The 24,203-nt window shown below is 38.5% G+C and overlaps 1 protein-coding gene across 2 annotated transcripts; it reads left to right on the top strand.

The window, feature by feature from the left end:
- Nucleotides 1-22,768, top strand: LOC131240773 (uncharacterized). Of its 2 annotated transcripts, none has more exons than XM_058239226.1 (8): nucleotides 1-156; nucleotides 1,464-2,331; nucleotides 3,057-3,245; nucleotides 3,368-3,459; nucleotides 20,033-20,092; nucleotides 20,224-20,293; nucleotides 20,966-21,169; nucleotides 22,137-22,768. In XM_058239226.1, exons 2-8 carry the CDS (start codon nucleotides 1,603-1,605, stop codon nucleotides 22,521-22,523), a joined length of 1,731 nt encoding a protein of 576 aa, XP_058095209.1. In that variant the 5' UTR covers nucleotides 1-156; nucleotides 1,464-1,602; the 3' UTR covers nucleotides 22,524-22,768. The 2 variants fall into 2 exon arrangements, with proteins under 2 accessions (XP_058095209.1, XP_058095210.1); XM_058239227.1 differs by lacking the exon at nucleotides 1-156 and adding an exon at nucleotides 169-299.
- The last annotated feature ends 1,435 nt before the right edge of the window (nucleotides 22,769-24,203 follow it).

Here is a 24,203-nt window from a genome sequence, read left to right as displayed (position 1 = left end):
GCACCGGCGTGGGTAAGGCCGGGGTCTCACCTAATCCTCTCTCCTAGGCCTAAAAACGAACACTTGCCTTTCCTCTTCTCCAAGTAGTTGTGGAAGGAGAGTGGAAGAGTCCCAGGATAGTTTGTTACGGACACCGTCTATTCTTCGGTCCGATTGGTAAGCTCCGTTAAATCTTTCAGTTGTTTTTTTTCCACCGTTGGATTCCTTTTTATTTCCACTGCAGAGCTTCTTTCTTTGTCGATGGATTCTAATGCTACCATCTTAATCTCAAGACCCACCCCGTTCTATTGCATTTGAAGGTGTTTTTACTCTCCTTTTCTTTTCCTTTTCCTTTTGTAAACCTACTCCATTTCTTTGGAAGTTTTGATTCCTCATTTGCTACTGAATTTTCTTCTGTTTTCCTCCAACGTAACTTTTCTTCTTTATTCCTTTATGGTTTTCTTGTTTTCTTTATTTTCTTGTTGAGGATTTCTACCCTTTTTAAAATTTTTTAAAATCTTCCTGTTTCGATTTTTATGTAATTTATGTGGAAGAATGCGCTCTCTATGTATTTATTTCATTAGAAAATATGTGTTGAACACCAAAATCGGACCCAAGAATCCAAATTTTAAAGGCGGCAGGTGTGTTTTAGCTCATCGAGCCATATGGGGGGAGAGGCGTAAGCTTTAACAAATAAATCCGAAAAGTTTAGAAAATAAGAAGAATGGTAAGTAGAAAGCATTGAAAGAACTGTAAATAATTGAAATATAACCGTAAAAACTGAAGTGTAATATGAACATGGCATGTTGGATGTGTTAGTCGATTACTATGAAACTGTGATTGATTGATTTGTGTTATAAGTAAAATCTAAAGGATCATTACTAATTAGTAAATGATAATATGATATGATTAGTAAAAAATACAACCCCCACCATGTTCCAAGTTAATAAAATGCCAGTAAACCATCCATGCCTTAGCCATGTGTAGTGTTAGAGAAAGAGAAGAAAGGAATATGAGAAGAAGAAAGGAAGAGAAGAGAACTAAGGTTATGGAAACACCATAGCTAAGGTTTTTATTTCAAATCAACTGGTATTTCAAGTATGAGGTTTTGAGTTTGCTTATGAAAGTTTTTATTTCAAATCAACTGTCATTGCCTTAAGGATGATATATTATTTATATGTCAATGCTTGTGTGTTGTTGACTTGAAGCTTTATTTTCTTCTTATTCTGAACGTTTACAGTGCACCTTGAAACTGCCGAACTTTATCTGTCATGCCAAATGATCAATACATGTTTGGCAAATGACTTTGAAGTTCAAATATGATTAATAATCTCTTTGCAACTGTTTTGGAAATGAGTGTTTGTTATAATATTTTCTTTAATTATTTAAAAAAGTGTTAGAATCTTTTCTCCAAGTCTCTTGTGATATATATCCACCCCTGGCACAATATGGCATTGCTTAATATATGTTTTCATTCTTTTCAGTTGGAGGTATTCAAGGCAATCGGTTGATGACAGATTGATGCCTGTTACTATTTCAATCTTTTAATTTGGAGGTATTCAAGACAGTCGGTTGATGATGACATATTGATGCCTGTTCCTGATTCTCACAGATGAAAGTAAAATGAGTGGTATGGGAGATGAACATTCAACTTCCACAGGTAGTAAGATGAGTAAGCAAGACCATAGAAACCATTTCAATAAAGATGCTATTTTTGCGAGTGATCTCTGGACAGATGGACTTATTTGTGCTTTTGAGTTTGTTCGACATCGTAGGAGAACAAGTGAGTCTAAATATGGTTCAAAGAGCAACAGCATGAACAAACGAGAAGCTTCATTTTCAAAGAATTCAGTACGAAGATCTGAACTAAATGATGTTCCCATTAGAAATATGAGTGAGAATATCTTGTTGGATTCTACATCACTCATAGAACCACAAAATACTTCACCCATTATAAGGACTAATGAAATGACTCATTTGGATGATAGTAAAGATAGTTATAGCTATTGTCACGAAGATTTTCAAGGGGATGGTAACTTTCCCGAAAGTCATTGGATTCCAATTGGATGGTCGAGGATTTCAGAACTCGTACAAAAAGTGCAAGTTGATGTTGACTGGGCTTCACGGCCTATGGAGTTCGCTGATGATGAGGGTGATCTAACTGTTGCAGATGTAGCAGCTCCATACTGGGAAAGGCCAGCAGGGCCTACATGGTGGTGCCATGTCGCTGCAGGTCATCCATCGATTAGTACATGGCTAAGTAATGCTCACTGGTTACATCCCGCAATCAGTGTTGCTTTGAGAGATGAAGGCCGACTGATTAGCGAGCGCATGAAGCACCTTTTATATGAGGTGATTTTATTTATGTATTTATTTTTTGTGGTTAGTTTTTGTTTAATAAAAGGATTGGATTCTACCGCACCAAAGTAAGACTTGATATTTGTTTACATTTAACTTTTTATTTCATTAGTATAGTTATTTGAAGTAAGCATTTTTCTTTTTTATCCTATTACATCGTCAAGACAGTAGTTTTCAAGAACATGTTCAAACAATAGATGCTTATTCATATTTTAGATTGATAGCAAATCTTCTACTGGACTATAAGTGTGAGTAATTATAATAATATCTACCAATTCATCCTATCTAACTTAAAAAGATTGCAAATGTGTTGATGCACGCGTTTCCTTTTTTTTTTTGGTGGAGTGGTGGTTAACTTTATGTTAATACACTGTCGATTGCCTACTTAGGAGTAATGTTTTAATTTGTTTCTTGTTTTGTTAATGTTGTTTCTTCAGAAGAGCATTTATTCACATTTGCTTGCTAGGATGGTTGCTACTTTTTTTTTTTTTTTCATATTAGTCAGTCATAAAGATTATTCTTAACAAATGGGGTCCTTCTTTCATCCATTATTACATGTTTGTTTGATATGCATAGTTTGATCCTTTTGTTTATAGTAGTCCTATGTTAATTTCTTTTAGCTTCTCTTTATGTGGCATTCTTTTGGCTTCGCTTCACCTAACATTCACTAAGGGTAGTTCCTGATGGATTGGTTGACAGTCTTTTTGTACTTTGTATAGGTCCCAGTTAGGGTTGCAGGGGGCCTATTATTTGAGCTCTTAGGGCAGTCAGCAGGTGATCCTTTTACTGATGAGGATGACACCCCCATTGTGCTTCGATCCTGGCAAGCACAAAACTTTCTAATAACTGCATTGCACATAAAAGGATCCCCATCAAATGTAAATATTTTGGGTATTACTGAAGTTCAGGTGTGTTCTTGCTACTTTACAATTTTTAATGGAATATATTAGCATTGTACAGTTTAATTGCAATGGATAATTTCTAACCTCTTATTTTCAATTCTTAATTTGATGGTTTGCCTCTTATTTAGGAACTTCTTTTTGTCGGTGGTTTTAGAGCGCCAAAATCTGTTCATGAAGTCATAGCACATCTAGCTTGTCGCCTTTCTCGCTGGGATGATAGGTGATACGATATACCTGATTTTATTAGACCACTTTAATATTTTGAGACGATTATTTATTTATTTTGTCGTGGACATCATGGCATGTGTGCATGATAATATGAAACTGAAACCTTATGAAATCAATACAATTTACACTAGAGTATTCCTGAATTTCAGGGCAGTTTCTTCTTTTGGTCATTTCTACCTAGACAGTAACATAGATGGTACTGGAACATAACTCTTTCTAATCCAGCAGCCACTCAAAAGTCAGAAGGTGAGCATATCTCTCCTTGATTTTGTCTTGGATGAGATAATGATGTTCGGGTGATGTCTGAGTGTCAGTTTCAAGGCCAAAGTTAAGTTCATCTGGCATGATTTGATGGGGCTTGATTTTTGCTGAATAAAGTTATATAATTAAGAAATTGGAAGAGGTGTTACTTTTGGAAAATTCTGGTCTAGGTCATTGGAACTTGAGATGATCTAGAGTAAAGTAGATGAGACATGGGCATAAAAAGAGTTTCTGATGAGGACATCCGGCCATTTAGAGTATACCAGAGGAGGAGGTTGACCCAGCCTTCACTTTGGCTCGACGACTTGTACATGGGCCCGGGTGGGCCGCACTGAGGACTTGAAGACCCCGCATGCATTATCATGCATCTTACACTAGGAAGATGCATGTGCGCTGCTTCTTTGAGGAGTTTTGACTGTTGGATCACAAGGACACGATGATCGGATCGTTGGATTGTGTGGATCCTTTGATCGGACGGTAGGATCATTGTGATCCCTGATCACTTTGGTCATTGGTATTAGGAATAACTGATTTTATGTTTTTGATGGTTATTTATATTTTAGGATGAGTTATTTTCAGTTTATTGTATCATGGGACATATGAGGTATGCCTTTTTTTTTTTTTAAATTTATTTATTTTAAACGAGGGGCATTTTTTGTTAAAACACATGGTTTGGTTTGAGACTATAAAGGGGACGTCCAACCCTAACCCATAATAGTGGAATGAAAAATAACTCTTTTGCTTGAAAAAGCTCTCTCATGTGATTTGAAATTCTCTTATGAAAAGAGACTATTTGATATGAATCCAAACGTGTGAAGCTTAGTTATCATCATTTTAATCTCCATCTTATTCTCTTCTAAAGGTTTTTTTCCTTATCTATTCTCAAGTCTTTCTTTTCTACCAATTTTCTTTTATAAACCCCAAGTCCCTTTACCCTTTCCGTATAAACCTAAAGCCGTTACCTAAATTCATCTTTTTCTAGCCATCTCTCCGTTTTCTTCCCTTTCTTCAATCCCTCTTCCTATCCTATAAATCCTAGCCTAAAACCCCAATCCCCAATTTCCTATGAAACCCTACTCATCCCCAATTCCCTACGAAATCCTAAATGCTTAATTCCCAAATCCTAAATCTCCAAATTTTTCCAAAATTCCCAAAACCTTAGGGTGTCCCGTATCTGTTACGATACGGCCGTATCGGCCGATACGTAATGGTAACGGCACAGGCCATTACGTGATACGGGGCCGAAACGGGCACCCCCCCCCCCCCGGATTCTGTGACTGTAACGTCTGTTATGAGCCTAAAGAAAATAGGAAAAAAAAAAAAAAACTGATACCATTTTTTTCTTTCTTTCCTTATTCTCCTCCGCCTCCTCCTCCTCCTTCTCGGGCTGCGGCTGCGGCTTCGACTGCGGCCCCTCCCCCCATCTCGTTTTCTTCCTCTTTCTCGTTTTCCCTTTCTTTCCCTCTCATTTTTTCTTTTTCCCTCTCATTTCTCTCTCCCTCTCTCTTGGTCTCGAAAAAATGAACGGGTGGTGTGGCTATAAAACACCTACGCACCTTTTTTAAAAAAAAAGTGGTTGGCGGCACACACCGCTTAGTGCACTTGCAATGTTTTAATGCATGCGGCCCACCTTGATTTATGTATTGTATTATATATCCATGCCACCCATCAGTTTTTCCTGATCATTTCAAGGTATGGTCCCTAAAATGAAGCAGATCTAGATCTCAAGTGGACCGCACAGTAGGATTGAAGGCCCACTGTGCACTTGCATTGTTTTAGTGCATGTGGCCCACCTTGATTTATGTGTTGTATTATATATCCATGCCACCCATCAGTTTTTCTTGATCATTTCAAGGCATGGTCCCTAAAATGATGCAGATCCAGATCTCAAATGGACCGCACAATAGGATTGAATGCCCATTGTTAAAAACTTATTATGGCCCACTGTAATGTTTATTTACCATCGAAACTACTGATAAGGTTGCATGGAATTGGATCAAGGAAAACAAAAGTTGTAGCTTAAAAATAAAAAAATATAATAATAATAATAATAAAAGTTTTAATTGTGGGAATTCAATCCCTACTATGTGGTCCACCAAAGATTTGGATTTGCCTCATTTTTTGGACCATGCCCTAAAATGAGTTGACAAAAAGGATGGACAACATGGATATACAATACATACATCGTGGTGGGCCCTATGTACATGGCTGTAAAAATTGTCCATGAGGCATAAATTAACTCAAAATTAATAAATTAAATTATGACACTATTGTTGCCATGTCACAATTCCAAAATTAAATTATTTAAATGATTTTCACCATTAATTTGCAAACACTTGTTTTTCTGAAATAGGATCGTTTGATATTTTTCATTCATCACTGTTCAATAAATATCCACCAATCCATTAGTGAGATAAGTGCTAATAGATTGCATGAATTTAACGTTGATTTGGGGCATCAAATGGTCCACCAAATCAGCTCTAAATTGACAACACTATTTACTTGAATATAAGTTCAAATTTTTTCTTAAGATTTATTGGGAAAAATTATATTAATTTGTTAGATATATGAATTATATAATTGGACATAAAAGTCCCTAGATTGTCTGTTGAAATAAAATGTACACAAGTCACAAGGTATGTAATACGCCAATACCTACAAATATGAGATATTTTGGTATTAGATTCATTCTAATTAATTCATATTGATATTATATAGTTAGATAATTAAATATAAAATATCTATAGCCAATACCAGGTTGTTTGGTTCATAAATTTATCAGATAGTCCGATACAGCTTCTCACCAAAGAGTGGACCATTACACCACCATAAACATGTTCCAATTTATAAATGAATGCATATTTGGTATGCTTAGAATATTCCGAATTTAATCCATATTTTTTCATATTTTTTTGGCAAAAAAAATAAAAGAAAAGCACTGTTACACTCCCGTATCGCTGATTCAGCCCCGTATTCGTATCAGTATCGGTGGGCACCGTTACGCCAACCGATTCTGATACGGGATACCTTGCTTGAAACTCTAACCCTATAATTGCACAAATCTGCCCATTGAATTAGAACCATACCTATGCTAATGTGAGAGTTTCAATCTCTCATTGGGCCTTAGATTTTCATGCTTTTGTGGTTTATGCTTGTGTAGGATTATGATTTAATGTAAATCTGAATTTTATTATCTATTTGGTACTCTTTTAATCATGGTAGAATGGCATGCTATTATATTTGACTTACTTTGATTAATCCATTAATAATCTCCTGCTTCCAAATGGTTAGATCACATGTCTTACATCAAATTTTGGTATTAGAGCAATGATTTTAGTGTGGGTATACATAGGGTTAGCACATTCATCACATCTAGAGTCTTGTTAGCGCATGCATTGCATATAGAGAGGTTTACATTTTTGTGGTGTCGAAGTTACTCAATTTTTCTTTGTCATAACATAATACTTAAGATTCTTATGTTTTAGGCCCCTTAGTTTGTCCTTTGTTTATACCTATGTGTTTTGGGTGAGGTTTTGGTATTCACCCTACCACCATGAGCCGAGATTAGATTCTCGAAACTCTTAAAGCCATAGATAGACGACCGGAGGCCCTTGAGGCTCAAAGCAGAACCACCAACAACCAATTGACCCGACTAACAATCGTATAACTCAGTTGGAGACTTTCCTTTAGGGCTTGTTTGATTTTTTTGATTTTTATTTTTTTAATTCCTAGTAAATACCCTGTAAATGGGTAATAATTACTTCCTCGGGTATTTACAACATTTTTCCCAATGCTTGATTTGACTGTCTACTTTTACACAAAAATTGAGAAAGTTGCAAAATATTTGTGGGTCCCACAGTGATGCATGTTGCTTATCCAAACCGTTCATCCATTATGCCAGTTGAATTTATGGCATCAGCCAAAAAATAGGCATATCCAAAGCTCAAGTGGACCACGCCACAGGAAAAAGGGAATCAAACACTTACCGTTAAAAACTTCTTGGGGCCACTGTTTCTTTTGGTGTGAGCCACTTGAGTGTTGGATCTGCCTCATTTTTTGGCTCATGCCTCAAAATGTTGTGAAAAAACGGATGGACGGAATGGATGTATCATATACATCACCTTGAAGTCCAAAATTTTAAACTAACTCTTTCGAATTGTTTTCCGAAGCAGAAATTCAAATGAATTTTCAAATGGGGTGAAAGGGTAATAATTACCCATTTACAGGGTATTTACACCTACTTTGAAAACTCAAACACGCCCTCAGCCAAACCCCGACAATGGAGAAGATGGACAATCTTAAGTGGGAAGTGCAGGGGAAGCTCACGTGGGAGGTCACATTGGAGGACATGGAAGAGGCCGTGGTCGAGGTGTTGGCCATAATGGGGTGCGTACCCAACCTCCTCTTGGAGAGTATCATGATCGTTACGATCCAGATAAGCACATTTTGAAAATTGTCAAGATTGAGGCTCCTAGCTTTGATGGTCGTCTGGACCCAAAAGCTTTCCTCGTCTGGCTTGCGGACATGGACCCACTACTTCTGAGTGGTATGAGATGTCTGATCACCGTCGTGTGAGGTTTGCCAAGATAAAGTTGGTGGACTAGGCTAAATTGTTTTGGACCAATCTTGAGTGCAAGTTAGAAAGGTTTGGACATGACTCGATCGTAAATTGGGTCGAGATGAAGGAAGCGCTGAAGGAAAAATATCTTCCTTACATTGCCAGGAATTATTAGATCAATAACAATCCCTTCGCCAGGGAACAATGCCTGTGATGAATTACATTACCAAATTTGAAGAATACACAATGCGATGTAACGTTAATGATGACCTGGTATTGACTCTTTCTCGTTTTAGGATGGGTCTCCGATCCGATATTCAACACGAGTTGCTCTCTCATGATATTGGTACCCTTGAGCATATGCCTATCAGCTGGTACGAGAACTTGAGCAGTACTTAAAACTGCAATTTGGGAGACGGTTTCACTCTCGTGAGTACAATGTTAAGACTACTCCCCAGGGAGCTAAGTATAACTTTGGGAGCTAACCCAAACCCTTTTTGGCACTCAAAGTAACCAAAATGACTTCAAGGGTAAAGGAGTCGCCGGCACCAGTTCACGAGGAGGCAAACCCAGGTGGTGCTATAATTGGCAAGGATATGACCATTTCGCTTATGAGTGTCCCACAAAAGAGTGACCTAAGACCCTTGTGATTGGAGAGCATGAGGAAGATGAAGATGATTAGGGTGACTGTGAAGAGGAAGAATATCACCCTGTAATTAGTGCTATTGATGAAGAAGTAGAGGCCGTCCCATCTGCAATTGTTAGATGTGTCTTAGCTTATGTTAAGAGCATTGATGATTGGCGCAGGAATACCATTTTCTATACTTACTCCAAGTGTGCCGAGAAAAACTGCAAAGTGATTGTTGATAGTGGCAGTTGTACGAATGTTGTCTTCGATAGTACTCTCTCTCGTTTAGGCCTGAAGCCCACTCCTCACCCTCAGCCTTATATAGTTTCATGGGTTGCCGTGCTCTCTATGCCAATCTCCTAGCATTGTCATGTTCCCATCAAATTCGCATCTTATAAAGACTCGCTGTGGTGTGATGTTGTCTATGGATGTAGGCCACATCATCTTGGGTAGGCCTTGGCTCTTTGATCGTGATGTAACAATATTCAGTCGCTCGAATGTTTGTTCCTTTATGCATGATGGTAAGAAGATAAAGTAAAATCCTCTTCCACCCAAGAGCACCTCAGAATTTAACAAAGAGGATGTTAAAAATGGTGGACAGAAGGATGTGAGGAAATTGCAACCCAAGTCTCTCCACGTATTAAACACAAAAGAGTTTGAGCGGGAGACTAAGACGGATTTGATGATGTATGTCCTCATGAGTAGAGAGGCTATACTCGAGGTTACTGTAAAGTTGTCACCCAAGGTGAGTCCCGTACCAGAGGAGTTTAGTGATGTTTTTCTTGAGGATTTATTAGATTAGCTTCCACCCTTGAGGGACATTCAATATGCCATTGATCTTGTTCCCCAATCGACTCTATCAAACCTTCATTATTATTGAACGAACCCTGCGGAGCATGTGAAGTTGAAGAAGCATGATTCCATTTTTGTGGTAGTGGACTGCTTTTTCTAAAATGGCCCATTTCCTACCATGCTCAAAGACGTTCGATGCCTCCAACATCGCGAATCTATTCTTTGCGGAGGTAGTTCGTTTACATGTTTGCCGAAAACCATTGTGTTTGCCAGGGATGTTAGGTTTATGAGTTGTTTTTGGTAGACATTTTGGCACATGACGGGCACGAGATTACAATTTTCATCGGTATACCATTCTCAGACTGATGGTCAGACAGAAGTGGTCAATAGGAGTTTAAGGAACCTATTATGGTGTCTTGTGGGTGACCATATTAGGATTTGGGATGCAGTCTTACCTGTATCCGAGTTTGAATATAATAGTTCAGTCAATAGGTCAATAGGCCTAAGTCCCTTTGAAGTTCTGTTTGGTTATAAGACTAGAAAACCTATTGACCTTATTTCCATCTCAGTCTCCCATTGGCTTTCAGAGTCTGCAGATGCATTTGCGCACCACATTCATAACTTGTATACGAAGATTAGAAAACGGATTAACGTAAGTAATGAAAAATATAAGAAACTTGCTGATTCTCACCATAGGTTCAAAGAATATTAGATAGGTGATAAAGTGATGATAAGGATAAAGCCTGAACGGTTTCCACAAGGTATTTTTAAAAAAATTACAAGCTCGCAGTGCTGGACCATACAAGATTTTGAAACAATTATGTCTGAATGCGTACTTGGTAGATCTTCCACCTGGTATGAGTATTAGTGCTACATTCAATGTGGAAGATCTTGTGCCTTTCTAGGACCCCTCTCCTGACCCGGATGATGACGCACCTGACTTATTTCATCGCTCATGGACCTTACCTAACTCATTTTCTTTGCTTCCACCACCTTTTCCATCCATACATACGAGCAAAGAAGAGATGATATTTTGGACAAGCAGGTGGTTTCCACTCGTCATGGGGGCTTTAAAAAATATTTAGTCAAGTGAAAACATCGACCAGTTGATTGCATGTGGCTCACAGAGGCAGATTTGTAGCGACTTGACCCGGATCTCTTAGTGTGGTATCACAACTTTATTTCGCTAGAGGTGAAATCTTTTTAGCCGGGAGAGTTAATGAGGACATCTAACCATTTAGAGTATACTAGAGGAGGTGGAGGTCGGCCTAACCTTCACTTTAGCTCGATGACTTGTACATGGGCCCAGGTGGGCCACACTAAGGACCTGAAGACCCCACATGCATGATCATGCATCTTACACTAGGAAGATGCATGTGGGCTGCTTCTTTGAGGAGTTTTGACCATTGGATCGCGATGACACGATGATCGGACCGTTGGATGGTGTGGATCCTTCGATCAGGCAGTTCGATCATTGTGATCCTTGATCACTTCAGTCATTAATATTAAGAATAGATGATTTTATGTTTTTGATGGTTATTTATAGTTTAGGATGGTTTATTTTCAGTTTATTGCATCATGGGGCATGAGGTATGTTTTTTTTTTTTTTAAAAAAAAAAAATTTAATTATTTAATTTTAAGTGGGGTATTTTTATTAAAACACATGTGTTGAGACTATAAGGGTGAGCGTCCAGCCCTAGCTCATAATGGTGGAATTAAAAACAACTCTTTTGCTTGAAAAAGCTTTTTCTCTCATGTGATTTGAGATTCTCTTTTGAAAATAGACTTTTTGGTATGAATCCAAATGTGTGAAGCCTAGTTATCCTTTTCATCTCTATGTTAGTCTCTTCTAAAATGTATATTTTTTTTTTCTCATTTATTCTCAAATCTTTCTTCCTTACCACTTTTCTTCTATAAACCCTAAGTCATTTTACCCTTTCCTTGTAAAACTAAAGCCGTTACCTAAATCCATATTTTCCTGGCCATCACTCCACCAAATCCAACCCATCACCACCATCCCTACACGTACGGATAGGGCCGTACGGCTCTACAGTCCCTCCGTTTACTTCCATTTATTCATTTCCTCTTCTTATCCTATAAACCCTAGCCTAAAACCCCAGTCCCTAATTTCCTACGAAACTCTAATCCCCAATTCCCTATGAAACCCTAAATCCTTAATTCCCAAATCCTAAATCTCTCATATTCCCCAAAATTTTCAAAACCCTTGAAACCCTAACCCTAGAATTGCGCAAATCTGCCCATCGAATTAGAACCATACCTATGCTAACGTGAGAGTTCCAATTTCTCATTGGGCCTTACCTTTTCATGCTTATGTGACTTATGCTTGTGTGGGATTGTGATTTAATGTAAATTTAAATTTTATTATCTATTTGGTACAAGGTATTCTGTATTGGTAATGGTGGCCATAACGGTCACCACCGTTATCGATACGGGTATCGGTTGTAACTTGTAACGGCCGATACATGGGCGTAACGGCTGTTATTACAACTATAACAATTTATTTTTATTTTATTTTTTTGCCTGAAATTTTTTAGAAAAATATCTAGAAAATATAGAATAATGTAATTATTCCAAATCTGTATTCATTTTTTGTTTTGAACATGTTTTTAGTAGCGTAACGGTCCACTCTTTGGTGAGAGCGTTGTATTGGGTTGTTTGGTGAATTTATGAACATGACATCACAATCTAGCTTTAGAAATAGAAATCAGAAAAAATACATGTATACCACTTTTTTTGATTTTTTTGAAAAAACGGCCCTCGGAACTTCTAGTTACCAAGATCGCTTCAATCTACTATTTTAATCTTAAAAGTTATAGTACAAGTAGTCGAAATCTGTCGTAGGATGATGTAGGAAAATTTTTGGAATGAAAAAAGTGAAAAAATGAGAGAAAAATGAATTTATATAGAAAAAAGAAGTGATCGTTTTTTAACCGTTACTAGGTAACGGTCATTATGCCCCATAACGGCCCCTGTAATGGCTGATACAGTCCAAAAAAATCAACTGCTACTTTTCACCCCTGTATCGCATAATGGTCACGACCATTACCTATAAGTATTGACCTTTACAAACATATCATAATGGATATAGAACATCTTGATTTGGTACTCTTTTAATCATGGTAGAATGACATGTTATTATATTTGATTTACTTTGATTAATCCATTGATAATATCTTGCTTCTAAATGGTTAGATCACGTCCTACATCAGTTTCTTATCATGCCATTCTTTGTCATGTTTTTTTTTTTTTTTTTCCCCTATTTGGCTTGTAGCTGGAACAGTGAGTCTCTAAGATGGCTTGTTGGAGAGTCCGGGTAAAAGAGGAAGGTTGATGTCAGGTGTCATCTGATCAAAACACCTTTGCTAATCTGCCATTTAAAAGTCAAGTTCCAAGTTGCTAGGGCCTAGGAGTAAGGCTAAGATGATGATGATGATGATGGTTTCAATATGGAAGGTTACTTAAACCGTCCCTCTCCATCAGCCCTTAGCTGTTATAGCATAGGAATAGGCTGTTGACATTGAGACATTGTCATTTTAGTTATGGTAGGAGTACCTATTGGTTCGTTGCTGTTATAGCATAAGAATAAGCTGTTGACATTGAGACATTGTCATTGTCATATTAGCTATGGTACCTATTGACAATCCACCCTATATGGGGTGGAGCAAAATTACCTAGAGTTCGGTGTGAAAATGTCACTGCATTAATCACCTAAGGGTGGATTAAAATTACCTAGAGTGCATTAATCACCCCTGGCGAGTAGTCTGGAATACGAGACCTCCTGCTCTGTTACCACTTTGATGCAGGGCAATTAATCACTTGCTCTAAAAACTCGAACTGATAGAGCATGACGAATTAATCCCTTTATCTCATAGCCCAGGCCACGCATCCCATGGGTTATGTCCTTGGCCGAACCCCCCTCGTGGGCCCCACATCTCACGAACCACTCGCCTCACACGGGCCGCTTACTCCGAGTGTGTCCCTGCATCCCACAGGCCACCACACTCGATCCCGGTGTAAAAATGCCCCTGCATTATTGTTCTTTAAAGTGAGAAATTGAAATATTTTATTGTGTGCATTAGTTGGTAAAGAGGTCAAGAATAAACACTAGCATAAAGTTGACATTCATTTGACTCATTTCGAAGAAGTCTGGTTTAGCTGATTGAAGGATTTTTTATATTTATAAGCCTTGTTGGGAATATTTCTAAAATCATCACAAAGTGCATTTGCTCAACAACTTAAAGAAGTTATGTTGAGCATTATTTCCTCCTTTTAAGGTGCCTTTGTTGAAGGTAAACAAGTCCTCGATGGAGTCCCCATTGCTAATGATTGCATCCATTTCAGAAAGGAGGTAGAGACAATTGGCATGTAAGATTGATATGGAGAATGCTTAAGATCATGTATAGTGAGATTTTCTCTTTTCATGTTACAATAGGTTTGGTAATGAATGGCACAAGTGGTGAGAGAATGCATGGCCACATCTTTTGCTCTAATTCTAAATGAGACGCTAGTTGCTTATTTCCTCAATTAGAGGGGTTAGCGTCAAGGTGGCCCCTTTTCCCCATTTCTATTTCCAACAGTAGGTGAAGGCCCAAGTAAAATGTTTCAAAGGGCAGAGGTCACAAGCTTCTAAAGGGTTTCCATGTTGCAGGTTCCTAGGTGATAGTACCTCATCTGCAATTTGCCAATGACACTATAGTGTTGTACCATGTGTCAATGGGTAATGGTATCAAAGGCCTCTTTAGGTTTAACTTGGTAAAAGATGTGATGGCTGCTATTGTGATGGATGAGAAGGTGATGAGATGATTATGGAAAGGCTTGGGTTGTAAGATTGAGAAGTTTTCTTTTTTCTTTCTTTTTTTTATCATTATTTTTATCACCTATCTTGGTCTACTGTTGAGGAGGGCTAGGCCTTCTATGTCTTTGCAGGACCCAGTTGTAGAAAAAAAAACAAGGCTCGTGCTATGGAGTATGCATTATCTAAGGTTGTCAGGATTAAGTTCATGAAAGCAATCTTATTGAATCTTCCAGTGCATTATTTATCCTTAATCAAAATCCTTGTAGTGGTTGCCAAGAAGTTGGAGAAGATGCAAGGAGACTTTCTATTGCAGAATAAATTCCACCTAGTTGACTTAAAGGAAGCCCCAAAGTCTAAAAAGGAGGGTCGCATCCATTTACGGCGGTTGACGGGAGAGAAATTGTAGTCTTCTAAGCAAATTGTGGTGGAAATTCAGTAAAGAGAAGATGACTATTTGGATGAAGGTTGTGTGCAAAAGTGCGGCTGATCTAATAGAAGGTGGATCCAGTTACAATGAAATGTGGCAAAGGTTTGGGCATATGTGAGGATATTTATAATAGGGTAGATGATGAGAAGAAAAGATTCATGATAGGAAAGGGTGATAAAGTGCATTTTTGGGAGGACAAATGGCTTGTGATAAACCATTGAAAATGGATTTCCCAACTCTTTTTAGGGCGGGTTCAATTTGAGAAGGAATCTAAAAGATGATGAAGTTGATGCTTTTTGAAATTTGCTTGAAATGCTCCAGTCTGTTTTCTTTCTTCAAGAGGTGGAGAACACCTACGCATGAACGGAGTTGTCAGTGGAATGGGTGCAGTTCGGGTCCCATAGTACCCACATTCTAGAGCTAATTGGGTTCGGGTCTTGTTGGGTCTAGGTTTGGGTTTAGTGGGTTTGAGTACTTACCTCAGTGGTAGACTCTGAGGAGTTTCAACACGAGTTCTTGGGTTCAATACCCATAGGTGGTGAAATCCCACTACGGCGTGCGTGGGTGTGTGTGTAAAAAATATAAAAATAAAAAAAGTCTGGGTTTAGATCTTAATGGCTTGGAGCAGGATCCGATTGGTTTTGGGTACCTGTTAGGTACCATCAAGTCTTTGTTTTGAGGTTTTGAGTTGGGTTTGGGACAAATAAAACCATTTACAGCCCCCAATGGATGGATTAGGTCTCATACACATGCCACTTTAAGACACATTGTGTGCAAACGGGTTCTCTTACATTTGTGAGGCTTAGGAAACCTCATTTCTTTTGCTAGGATAATCAACATGCACGCATACAAATCCCCCATGCCAAGAGAGAAACAGATCCCCTATAGAGGACGGCATAACCCAATTGGACCCAAAAATCAAGAGAATGCTACATGCAGATCCCCCATGCGAAGAGAGGAACAAATCCTCTATAGAGGACAATATGACCCAAATTTATCCAAAAGCCAAGAGAGTGCTATGCCATTCCCCCAACGCAAATGGACATTGGATAAAGACATAATCCACTGATTCTTTGCTCCTTCATAGGATACAAACATTAGGTAAGATCATCCCACCCTTGTGGAGGTCATCCACGGTAAGAATTATGTTTCTTCCAGCCAACCATGTGAAGGCCACCACTTTTAGTGGTGTGTGGGAATGCCATATAGGGCTTGTGATTGAGCAGTGCACTTCTAAGTTCGACCCACGAACAACCTTGAGAAAAGATTTAACTATTAGGGCACCTGATTTGTCTTTCATCCAATAAGGGTTATGTAGCACATTAGGGGCTGGGTGAACTCCTTCTAGGAGGGCTAGTGGGTTGGTGAGCTCGTCTATATCGGAGTCCAAAAGGTTCCACTTGCGAGGGAAGGCCCATGAACCGCTATTTCCATGAGAAGAGAAGCATTCCACTACTGATATGGCTTGATTCAAGCATAGACCCGCAATGGTGGGGAACGGAGATCTAAGGGTGAAGTTCCCTGGCTAGGCATCAGCCCAAAACTTCACTTTGACTCTGCTACTTACTGAGTAGCCAATCTCGGGAAGCACCTTTAAAGCTATGTTGGAGATGGACTTCCACACAAACAAAGCCTTATACACTAGCGATTCCTAGGTCCACCTACCCATACTAGAGAGACTGTCTATGTTGTCAAATCACATAAAATTGCATAAGCCATCAGCCCAGGCTGATTGCTTATGCCATCGCATAATTGCATAAGCGATCGCTCAGGTTATATGGCGTTTTTTTTTCCCTTTCTTTTTGAAAAATTAAAAAAGGTAAAAGTTAGATTTTTTTTTTAAAATAAAAATAAAAAAAATAAGAAAAACTATGTATAATTACTACACGTGATTTTATTGGGTTTATTTACCTATTTCATTGTAGTTTGAGTATTAGGCCATCTATATGATGAGTTACATTATATTATATACAACAAAACAAATTTAAATAATTAACAAGTTACACTAAGAAAGAATTAGTTATTAAAAGCTACAAATATAGAAATCGTATTGATAACTTGAATCTTGATGAGTTGATGCATACAAGACAAGTTACAAGTTACAACTTAACAACTTATTACAATCTACAAGAAACTTGACTGTTGGCCATTATGCCATGCCATGGCATACTTTCTGCATGGCATAAGCGATCTGAGCCATGGTATGCGATTATGGGATCGCATATGACAACACTAGAGACCATATTTGTCCAAATGACCTTTCTCCAAAGGCTTTTCTCCTCCACCATGAACCTTTAGGCCCATTACCCAAGAGCACGAAGTTGACCTTCAAATTCGTCAAAGGGTCTACTCACCTTGTAACGACCTTGATTTCTGTGACCCACTTGAGACCTTGACTAAACAAATTAATATTTGAATTTTCTTTTATTAATAAAACTAAGCACTTAGCCCAGTTACTAGAAGCACTCTCGGTAAAGGGATAGGTCAGTGGATCGATTCCACGCACCGTAGGAATTATATTTTTGTGAAAATCCACAAAACCCTAGTGGAATCTTCTAGAATCAGGACTCTCACTCTATTTAAGGGGAGGTTTGCATGAAATTCCTGCAGAAAACCCTAAACCTAAAAGAACAGCTGTAGCAGAGAGAGAAGCCTGCGAAAGAAGAGCCTCTGCTGGTAAGTTTTCCTCTTCCTATGCTTATTTTCTGTAAATCCCCACCTAAAACCCCTAGATCTAACCAATGGACGTGGCAAATTAATTCTACGTCCATCGTTTTGATCTATGGAGAAGCTTTTGAATAATTGAAACGGTTTTCCGCGCTATTTCTGCGTATTGGGAAGATCGGCTTTGAGAAATCTAGTCGTGTCAGTCTAGGAAATTCAAATCAAAGGATCCTAAAGCGGAATCATGTTAGGACCTTGAATTCTAGAGTGATCCGGCTGAGGAATTCCTACAGTGATCCGCGAATGGTGTAGTGTCGATAGTTATGTCGTAAAACAATTTTTAATCACCAGTTATAGATTCCGAATATTCAGATCTAAGCAATCCTTTGGTTTCTCCGAATTCAACTATGAGACAAAACCCTAGAAATTTCAGAAAAATCTGACTATGTAACTAAACCTATCTGACTTCGGTCTCTCGATCGATCGAAGAGGGTCGATTTTTGTCAAGCTACTAAATTTTAAAATTTGTAACTTGGTTTGACTAATCGAACTGGAGGGTCTATCGATCGAGGGGGTCCTTGAGCGATCCCGATTGATCGTACTCATTCGATTGATCGAACCCAAACCTGATCCGATTTCTTAACAGGTTCAATAAATGGGAGCCGGACCCATTAAAATGGGGTTGGGTCCATTGGGTACTTGTGGGTCCAGGTACCCATTGACAACCCTATGTGTGAAAAAGAAATGCCTTGGGTAATTTCTCCACAAAATATTTCTTTGAAGCTCTTTCAATGGTGGAATTTTCTCTGTCTCTTGCATTGTTTGGGATTCTGCTTAAAAGTCACTGCATTCATAAGGGTGGCAGTGACAGATGAAGTTCCTTCCTTGGATCATTTAGAGAGTATGGGTTGATACCTTCTTAACTTTGTGTGATCTATGAAGAGGAGGAAATTGTGCATAAACTTTTCCTTCATTGCGCCATGGTTAATTCAATCTAGCAACCCTTTCCAAACATGTTCGGAATCTCTCAGGCGTTTAGGGAAAAAATTGGTGAGGTTTTCGGCTGCTGGTGTAATTGGCCAGGTTCCTACTTTTGGGCTCTTTCCGACTTTTGCTCATTCAAAGAAAGAGAAAAGGTTCTATGGAGGTTGCACCCTTATGTGCTATGTTGGGAATTTTGGAAGGAAAGAGAACCAAATTTTCAATGAAGAGTGGGTCTTTGAGTCAAGAATAGTAGACAACTAAAGGAAGCACCAGCGTTTAGGCTGCTTTCCACGCCGACTTTTCCTAGTGCTTCCTTATTGGACTTAAGCAGGAATTGGCTATTTATTGTGACCACTGATGTTCTGACTGCCATCCAGGTGGCCTAATGTTTCCTACCTCTAGTGGGTGTTTGGAAGACTCAATTTTGATGGACTGTTTGTAGGTAACCTGGGCCCTTCTAGAATTGTTGGAATCCCTACAAATGAAAATGGTTGCACTTAGTGTTGTCACATGCGATAGCATAGGCGATTATGCGCTCACATATGCCATTTGGAGACCATGGACTGCATATGCAATGGTGGCATACACAATTTTTGTCCTGTTAGGCATTATGCGGTATCACAAAGAAGTATGCAACTGCATAAGCCACAATTATGTGATTCTGCTATCTCATACTTGGCATATTCATTTTTTGTAAGTTTTTTCCATTTCCGTCGATTTTTTTTGGGGGTTGTGTGGTCGCATATGTGCACAACCCTCTTGGGTCGCATGTGATTGCTTATGCCATTTGAAAATAGTGGTTGCACTCGTATGTGTTTTTAGGTCCAATTCCTTTGGTAGGTGCACTTGTGACTGGGTCTCTCTTTTGAGAGAAGCCCTCCCTATTTTTAGTTGCAAGTTTTGTGGGGATGTCCTTACGGAGATTGACTCAATTGAGGGTCCTTGATTAGGTGATGAATGTGGGAGCCAAGCCATGGGAGCTGTGGTTTGTGTTTATGAAGTTAGGTCTTTTGGTTCCACAAGCAAAACATTTTGTTTGCCCGCATCGGAAGAGATGCTAATTCTGATGCCAATGTGTTGGCGAAGGAGGGTGTGAGCCACCGGGCTCTTTGTATTGGCAATTCTCTTCCCCTTTTGTAATGCTTTGCTCATTTCCTAATAAAATTTCCATTACCTTCTCAATAAAATTTGTAAGCCTAAAACTTGAGGAGATGGTTTGTTAATTTTTTTTCTTTGTATTTCAAAATCCTCAAACCCTAACACTTCAATTCCTCGGTTCTTCACTTTTATCTCCCTATTTGCCATATTGAGGGATGCACTACTTTTACTTTGTTACTTATGTTCACATCTTTACTTCTGCTGTTGCTGGTGCATAAGCTGGTTTAGTTAATCTATTTATTGGCACTCTTTTTTTTCTTCTTTTCTATTGTTTTAGATTGTACCGCAAATACATATTTGGGGCATCGGACGAAGTTGAGTTGAAGTTTGTGCTGAGGTACCCTTACACATCCAGTAATATTTCCCTTTTAAAAAAATTTGTTCTGGCAGCGCCTCACATAGTTAGGTTTGGTAGTGTTTCCTGTTTCTTTTATGGCTAATGCATAAAGAATTCCAAACATTGAACAGGAGGAATCAAGAGGACTTGAATCTATTGAGTGTAATTTTGAATCAAGAAATCAGAAGGTTATCGACACAGGTATACATTTTATGTGCACCTTTGCTTTGACGAAACTCCCACTCCCACTCAAGGAAATTAAGACTGTGTCATAAAAAGTGACACCATTGGATGGCTGATAATGAAATACTTCTAGTCATTATTGATAAATGGTGGTTATTTACACATGCTAACAATAGGAAAAATCATGATTTAGAAAGGAAAGATCTGTTTTTTTTTTTCCTCTTTACAATTTTTTTGGAAGGTAATTATTTTGGGGGTATAATTTTTTTGTTTGTATTGTAAATCGCAAATTGCATCATAAATCTTAAGATTTTCTGATTTTATAAATAATAAAAAACTCTGAAAAATAATAATCATCATCATCTAAGACTTATCCCAAGCCCCAACTTGTTGGGGTCGGCTACACCAATCCTGTTATGCTTTTCCACTCCATCAAGGGCCATATCCTCTGTTAGACTATAGATCATCAAGTCATCTGAAAAAAAAAAATCAGAAAAATTAAGTAGGGATAAGGACAAAAAAGACACACTCTATGGGTCAAACTGCTCCCTTATTTTATTTTCCTTCCACCCAACCCGTCAATTTCTTGATTTGTTTGGGGGAGAGAGAGAGAGATGTTTCTCAGTGGGCCCGTGGACCCATATGACTTAATATATTAATTGAAGAAACCTAGATTAACCTTTTTGACAGGTGATTAGAGTCAAATGGTCACTGCATGCCAGAGAGGAGATTGTCTTCGAGCTTCTTCAGCATCTGAGGGGGGCTGCTGCGAGGAGTTTATTGGAGGGAATAAGAAAGAGTACAAGGGAAATGATAGAGGAGCAAGAAGCAGTCCGTGGTCGCCTATTTACCATTCAGGATGTCATGCAGGGCACTGTTCGTGCATGGTTGCAGGTTTGTTGGTAATATCTCTGAAAGGCATGTCTAGATCACATATGCTGTGTGTTCCATGTTCGTGTGTGGACGTGAAGTGCATAACAGACATTAGTGCATATCCACGCATGGTTCATCAATGCTGCATACTTGCATATGAATGTTGTTTTTTTGCTTGTATCTGATTTATTTGTAGGCATCCGGTTTACCTTTCACGTTCTTGACCATGATACATGCAATACATTCTATATGTTTGCAAGTATACATTCACGTGGATAACGAGTTTTCTTTAAGGACCCGTTTGGATTCAAAATTTGTTGAAGTAGAGATTATCAATAAGGGCCTGTTTGGTTTGGTGTAAATGCATATGGATGGTGGTAAATTCATAATTGTGACAACTGCTTGCTGTTTGCAATAGAGTCGGAATTTCACCTTGAAAATTGGGGAAAACTCAACCTAGTAACAGGTGGTCCTTAGATGTATGTGTTATATCCATGCCGTCCATTCATTTTTTTAGATCATTTTAGGGCACAAGCCCTAAGATGAGGCAGATCCAAAGCTCAAGTGGACCACACCACAGAAAACAGTGGGGATTGAACGCCTACCATTGAAAACCACTTGGGGGCTATAGAAGTTTTGGATATCCCTCATTTTTAATGAATGGACGGCGTGGATAAAACACATACATCATGGTGGGGCCCACATAGATTACGTGATGCAATCTGAGTCTCTTTTCAAATTCCGTACCTATCAACATCTTTACTGGATGGAAATACCGAAGTAGGTAATCATTACTTATTTACCACCATTTACATGCATTTACAACTAGCCGAGCATGCTCTAAAATTACATGTGGTGGGTCTGTTAGGACACATCATTGAGGTGGATGTCATTCACATCTTGCCGATTTGTCAATGTGGGGCCAACCAACCATGTTCCAAGTAGTACCTAATTTATTACATTTTCCTGCTGTTGATGTTGTAAACAGGACAGAAGCCTCCGTGTTACACACAACTTAGCTGTTTTTGGTGGTGGTGGCCTTGTTCTTTCCATTATCACCGGTCTCTTTGGGATCAACGTGGACGGGATACCTGGAGCTGATAGAACTCCATACGCGTTTGGTCTGTTTGCTGGAATCCTATTCTTCATAGGAGCAGTACTGATCGGGCTTGGGTTGATCTACCTTGGGTTGAAACGGCCTGTCACAGAAGAGCAGGTTCAAGTGAGGAAGTTGGAGCTCCAAAAGATGGTGTCAATGTTCCAGCAGGATGCAGAGCAACATGCAAAGGTCCGACATGCGGTTTCTAGAAATAATCTGCCTCCAACTGCTGCAGATGTGACGCCCGACGAAGCAGAGTATATACTCATCCGCTAAAGATTGCTCCCAGTAAACGTTCTTAATAGATTTCTTGTTAAATCCTATTTCACCTTGTTGTTTGGAATTTGGGAATTACCTACTGAACTACTAGTTCATTTTCCACCATTTCTTAGATGGTGCTGACTCATCCACCATACACATGGCATACATGCATGCTACTCTAGAATGCTCAAATCATAGGCCCAATTGACAACCACACTGATTGGAGGATCTTATCTGATATCAGCCGTTGAGTTGGGACCCCGGCCAGTCTCTTTTAAAGCTTGTTTGGATAACACTGAATTCATGCAAAAATGAAAATTGTTTTCCACTGACAAAGCAGTTGGGCTGTTTGGACACATGAGTTCCACACAGTACCATTCCTCTGATCCATGGTCAAAATTCTCTAGCACAAGAAATAAGGTAGCAGTTGCTTAGTGAATTTGAGGATCTCACTTGCCATTTGAACAACCCACTTTTGGAATCCTATTTTCTATAGTGACCATGGAAATTACCATTGGGTAATCATGAAGTTATCCACGGAATCCAAGTATCAAAACATGCCTTATACTAGTAATGTACTCGTTCCTTTAGCTGTTTTATACTTTGAAAGGGCTCATATGTGCAAATCACTTCTTTCCCTCTTTATTTTTCTTCTTTGTGAATGTCTTGATCCATGTTCTCGATCTATTATTGGCAATAGCATCTTTCTCCTAGGGATCATTTGGTTCCTGAGATTCCAGCCATTATGAGATGGATTCCATTAGTGAGGGGCTGAATTTATGCTTGGTCCCAAGAAAGGGTTGGAAATGAATTCAAATGGGAATCTGATTCTAAAAAAGTTGCACCTTTCATTTTTCTCATCTTTAAGATCGGTTACAACAGATTGAGAAATGGATTCCAATACAACTGTCATGTTTTTGAAGGATAAAAAGTCCTTTGTCTCTTATGTCAGAACACAGAAACTAGATCCCTGAAAATAGCTTTCCAAATACCTAAACAGAACGGATTGAATCTCTTTCACGGGAATTTGTTTCCTGGAACAGTTCATCACCAGTGCTGTCAAAATCCTACAATTTATGATTTACGATTTACTATTTGAGTTGAATCTTAAGCAAAACGATTTGAATCCTACTTTGAATCCTTTTTTATATGATCCTATGATTTTATGATTTGAATCCTATGATTTATGATTCAAATTATATATGGTTTCTTCTATTTTAAGCTCCACGTGTCTTTCATTGTAGAGTTTTATTATGATAATAATAATAATAATAATAATAATAATAAAAATAATGATTTCTTACTTCTTAACTAGTTGCAACACGAAATTGATGTATCACTTATAGGGAATGTTTTCATGGGTGTTTATGATCATGTTGGCTTATATGTATTGTGGAATGATGATTGGAAATCAAAATATCTTTTTTAATCGGTCTACGGAATTAAATGCCGCTTTTCAACATGATTCTACATTCAAGCAAGTTAACAAGAGCATAAATTATTAAAGGATCCCTGTATGTTTTTGAAGAAAATTTCTAGAAAGACCTGAAGATAAGAATCCTTGAACACTATCATGACATGACATTTGGTGCGTGTTGATGGCAAAATGATGATTGCTGGGTTTTTATATTTTATATTCAGCCCGGAGCATGGATTCCTCCTAACGAGGAGTCCTGCTCTCTCTCAATTGTCTAT

The sequence above is a fragment of the Magnolia sinica genome, chromosome 3, assembly GCF_029962835.1.
Source record: "Magnolia sinica isolate HGM2019 chromosome 3, MsV1, whole genome shotgun sequence".
Classification (NCBI taxonomy): domain Eukaryota; kingdom Viridiplantae; phylum Streptophyta; class Magnoliopsida; order Magnoliales; family Magnoliaceae; genus Magnolia; species Magnolia sinica.
The sequence above is the reverse complement of the archived record's forward strand: the minus strand, read 5'-3'. Positions and strand labels throughout refer to the sequence as shown.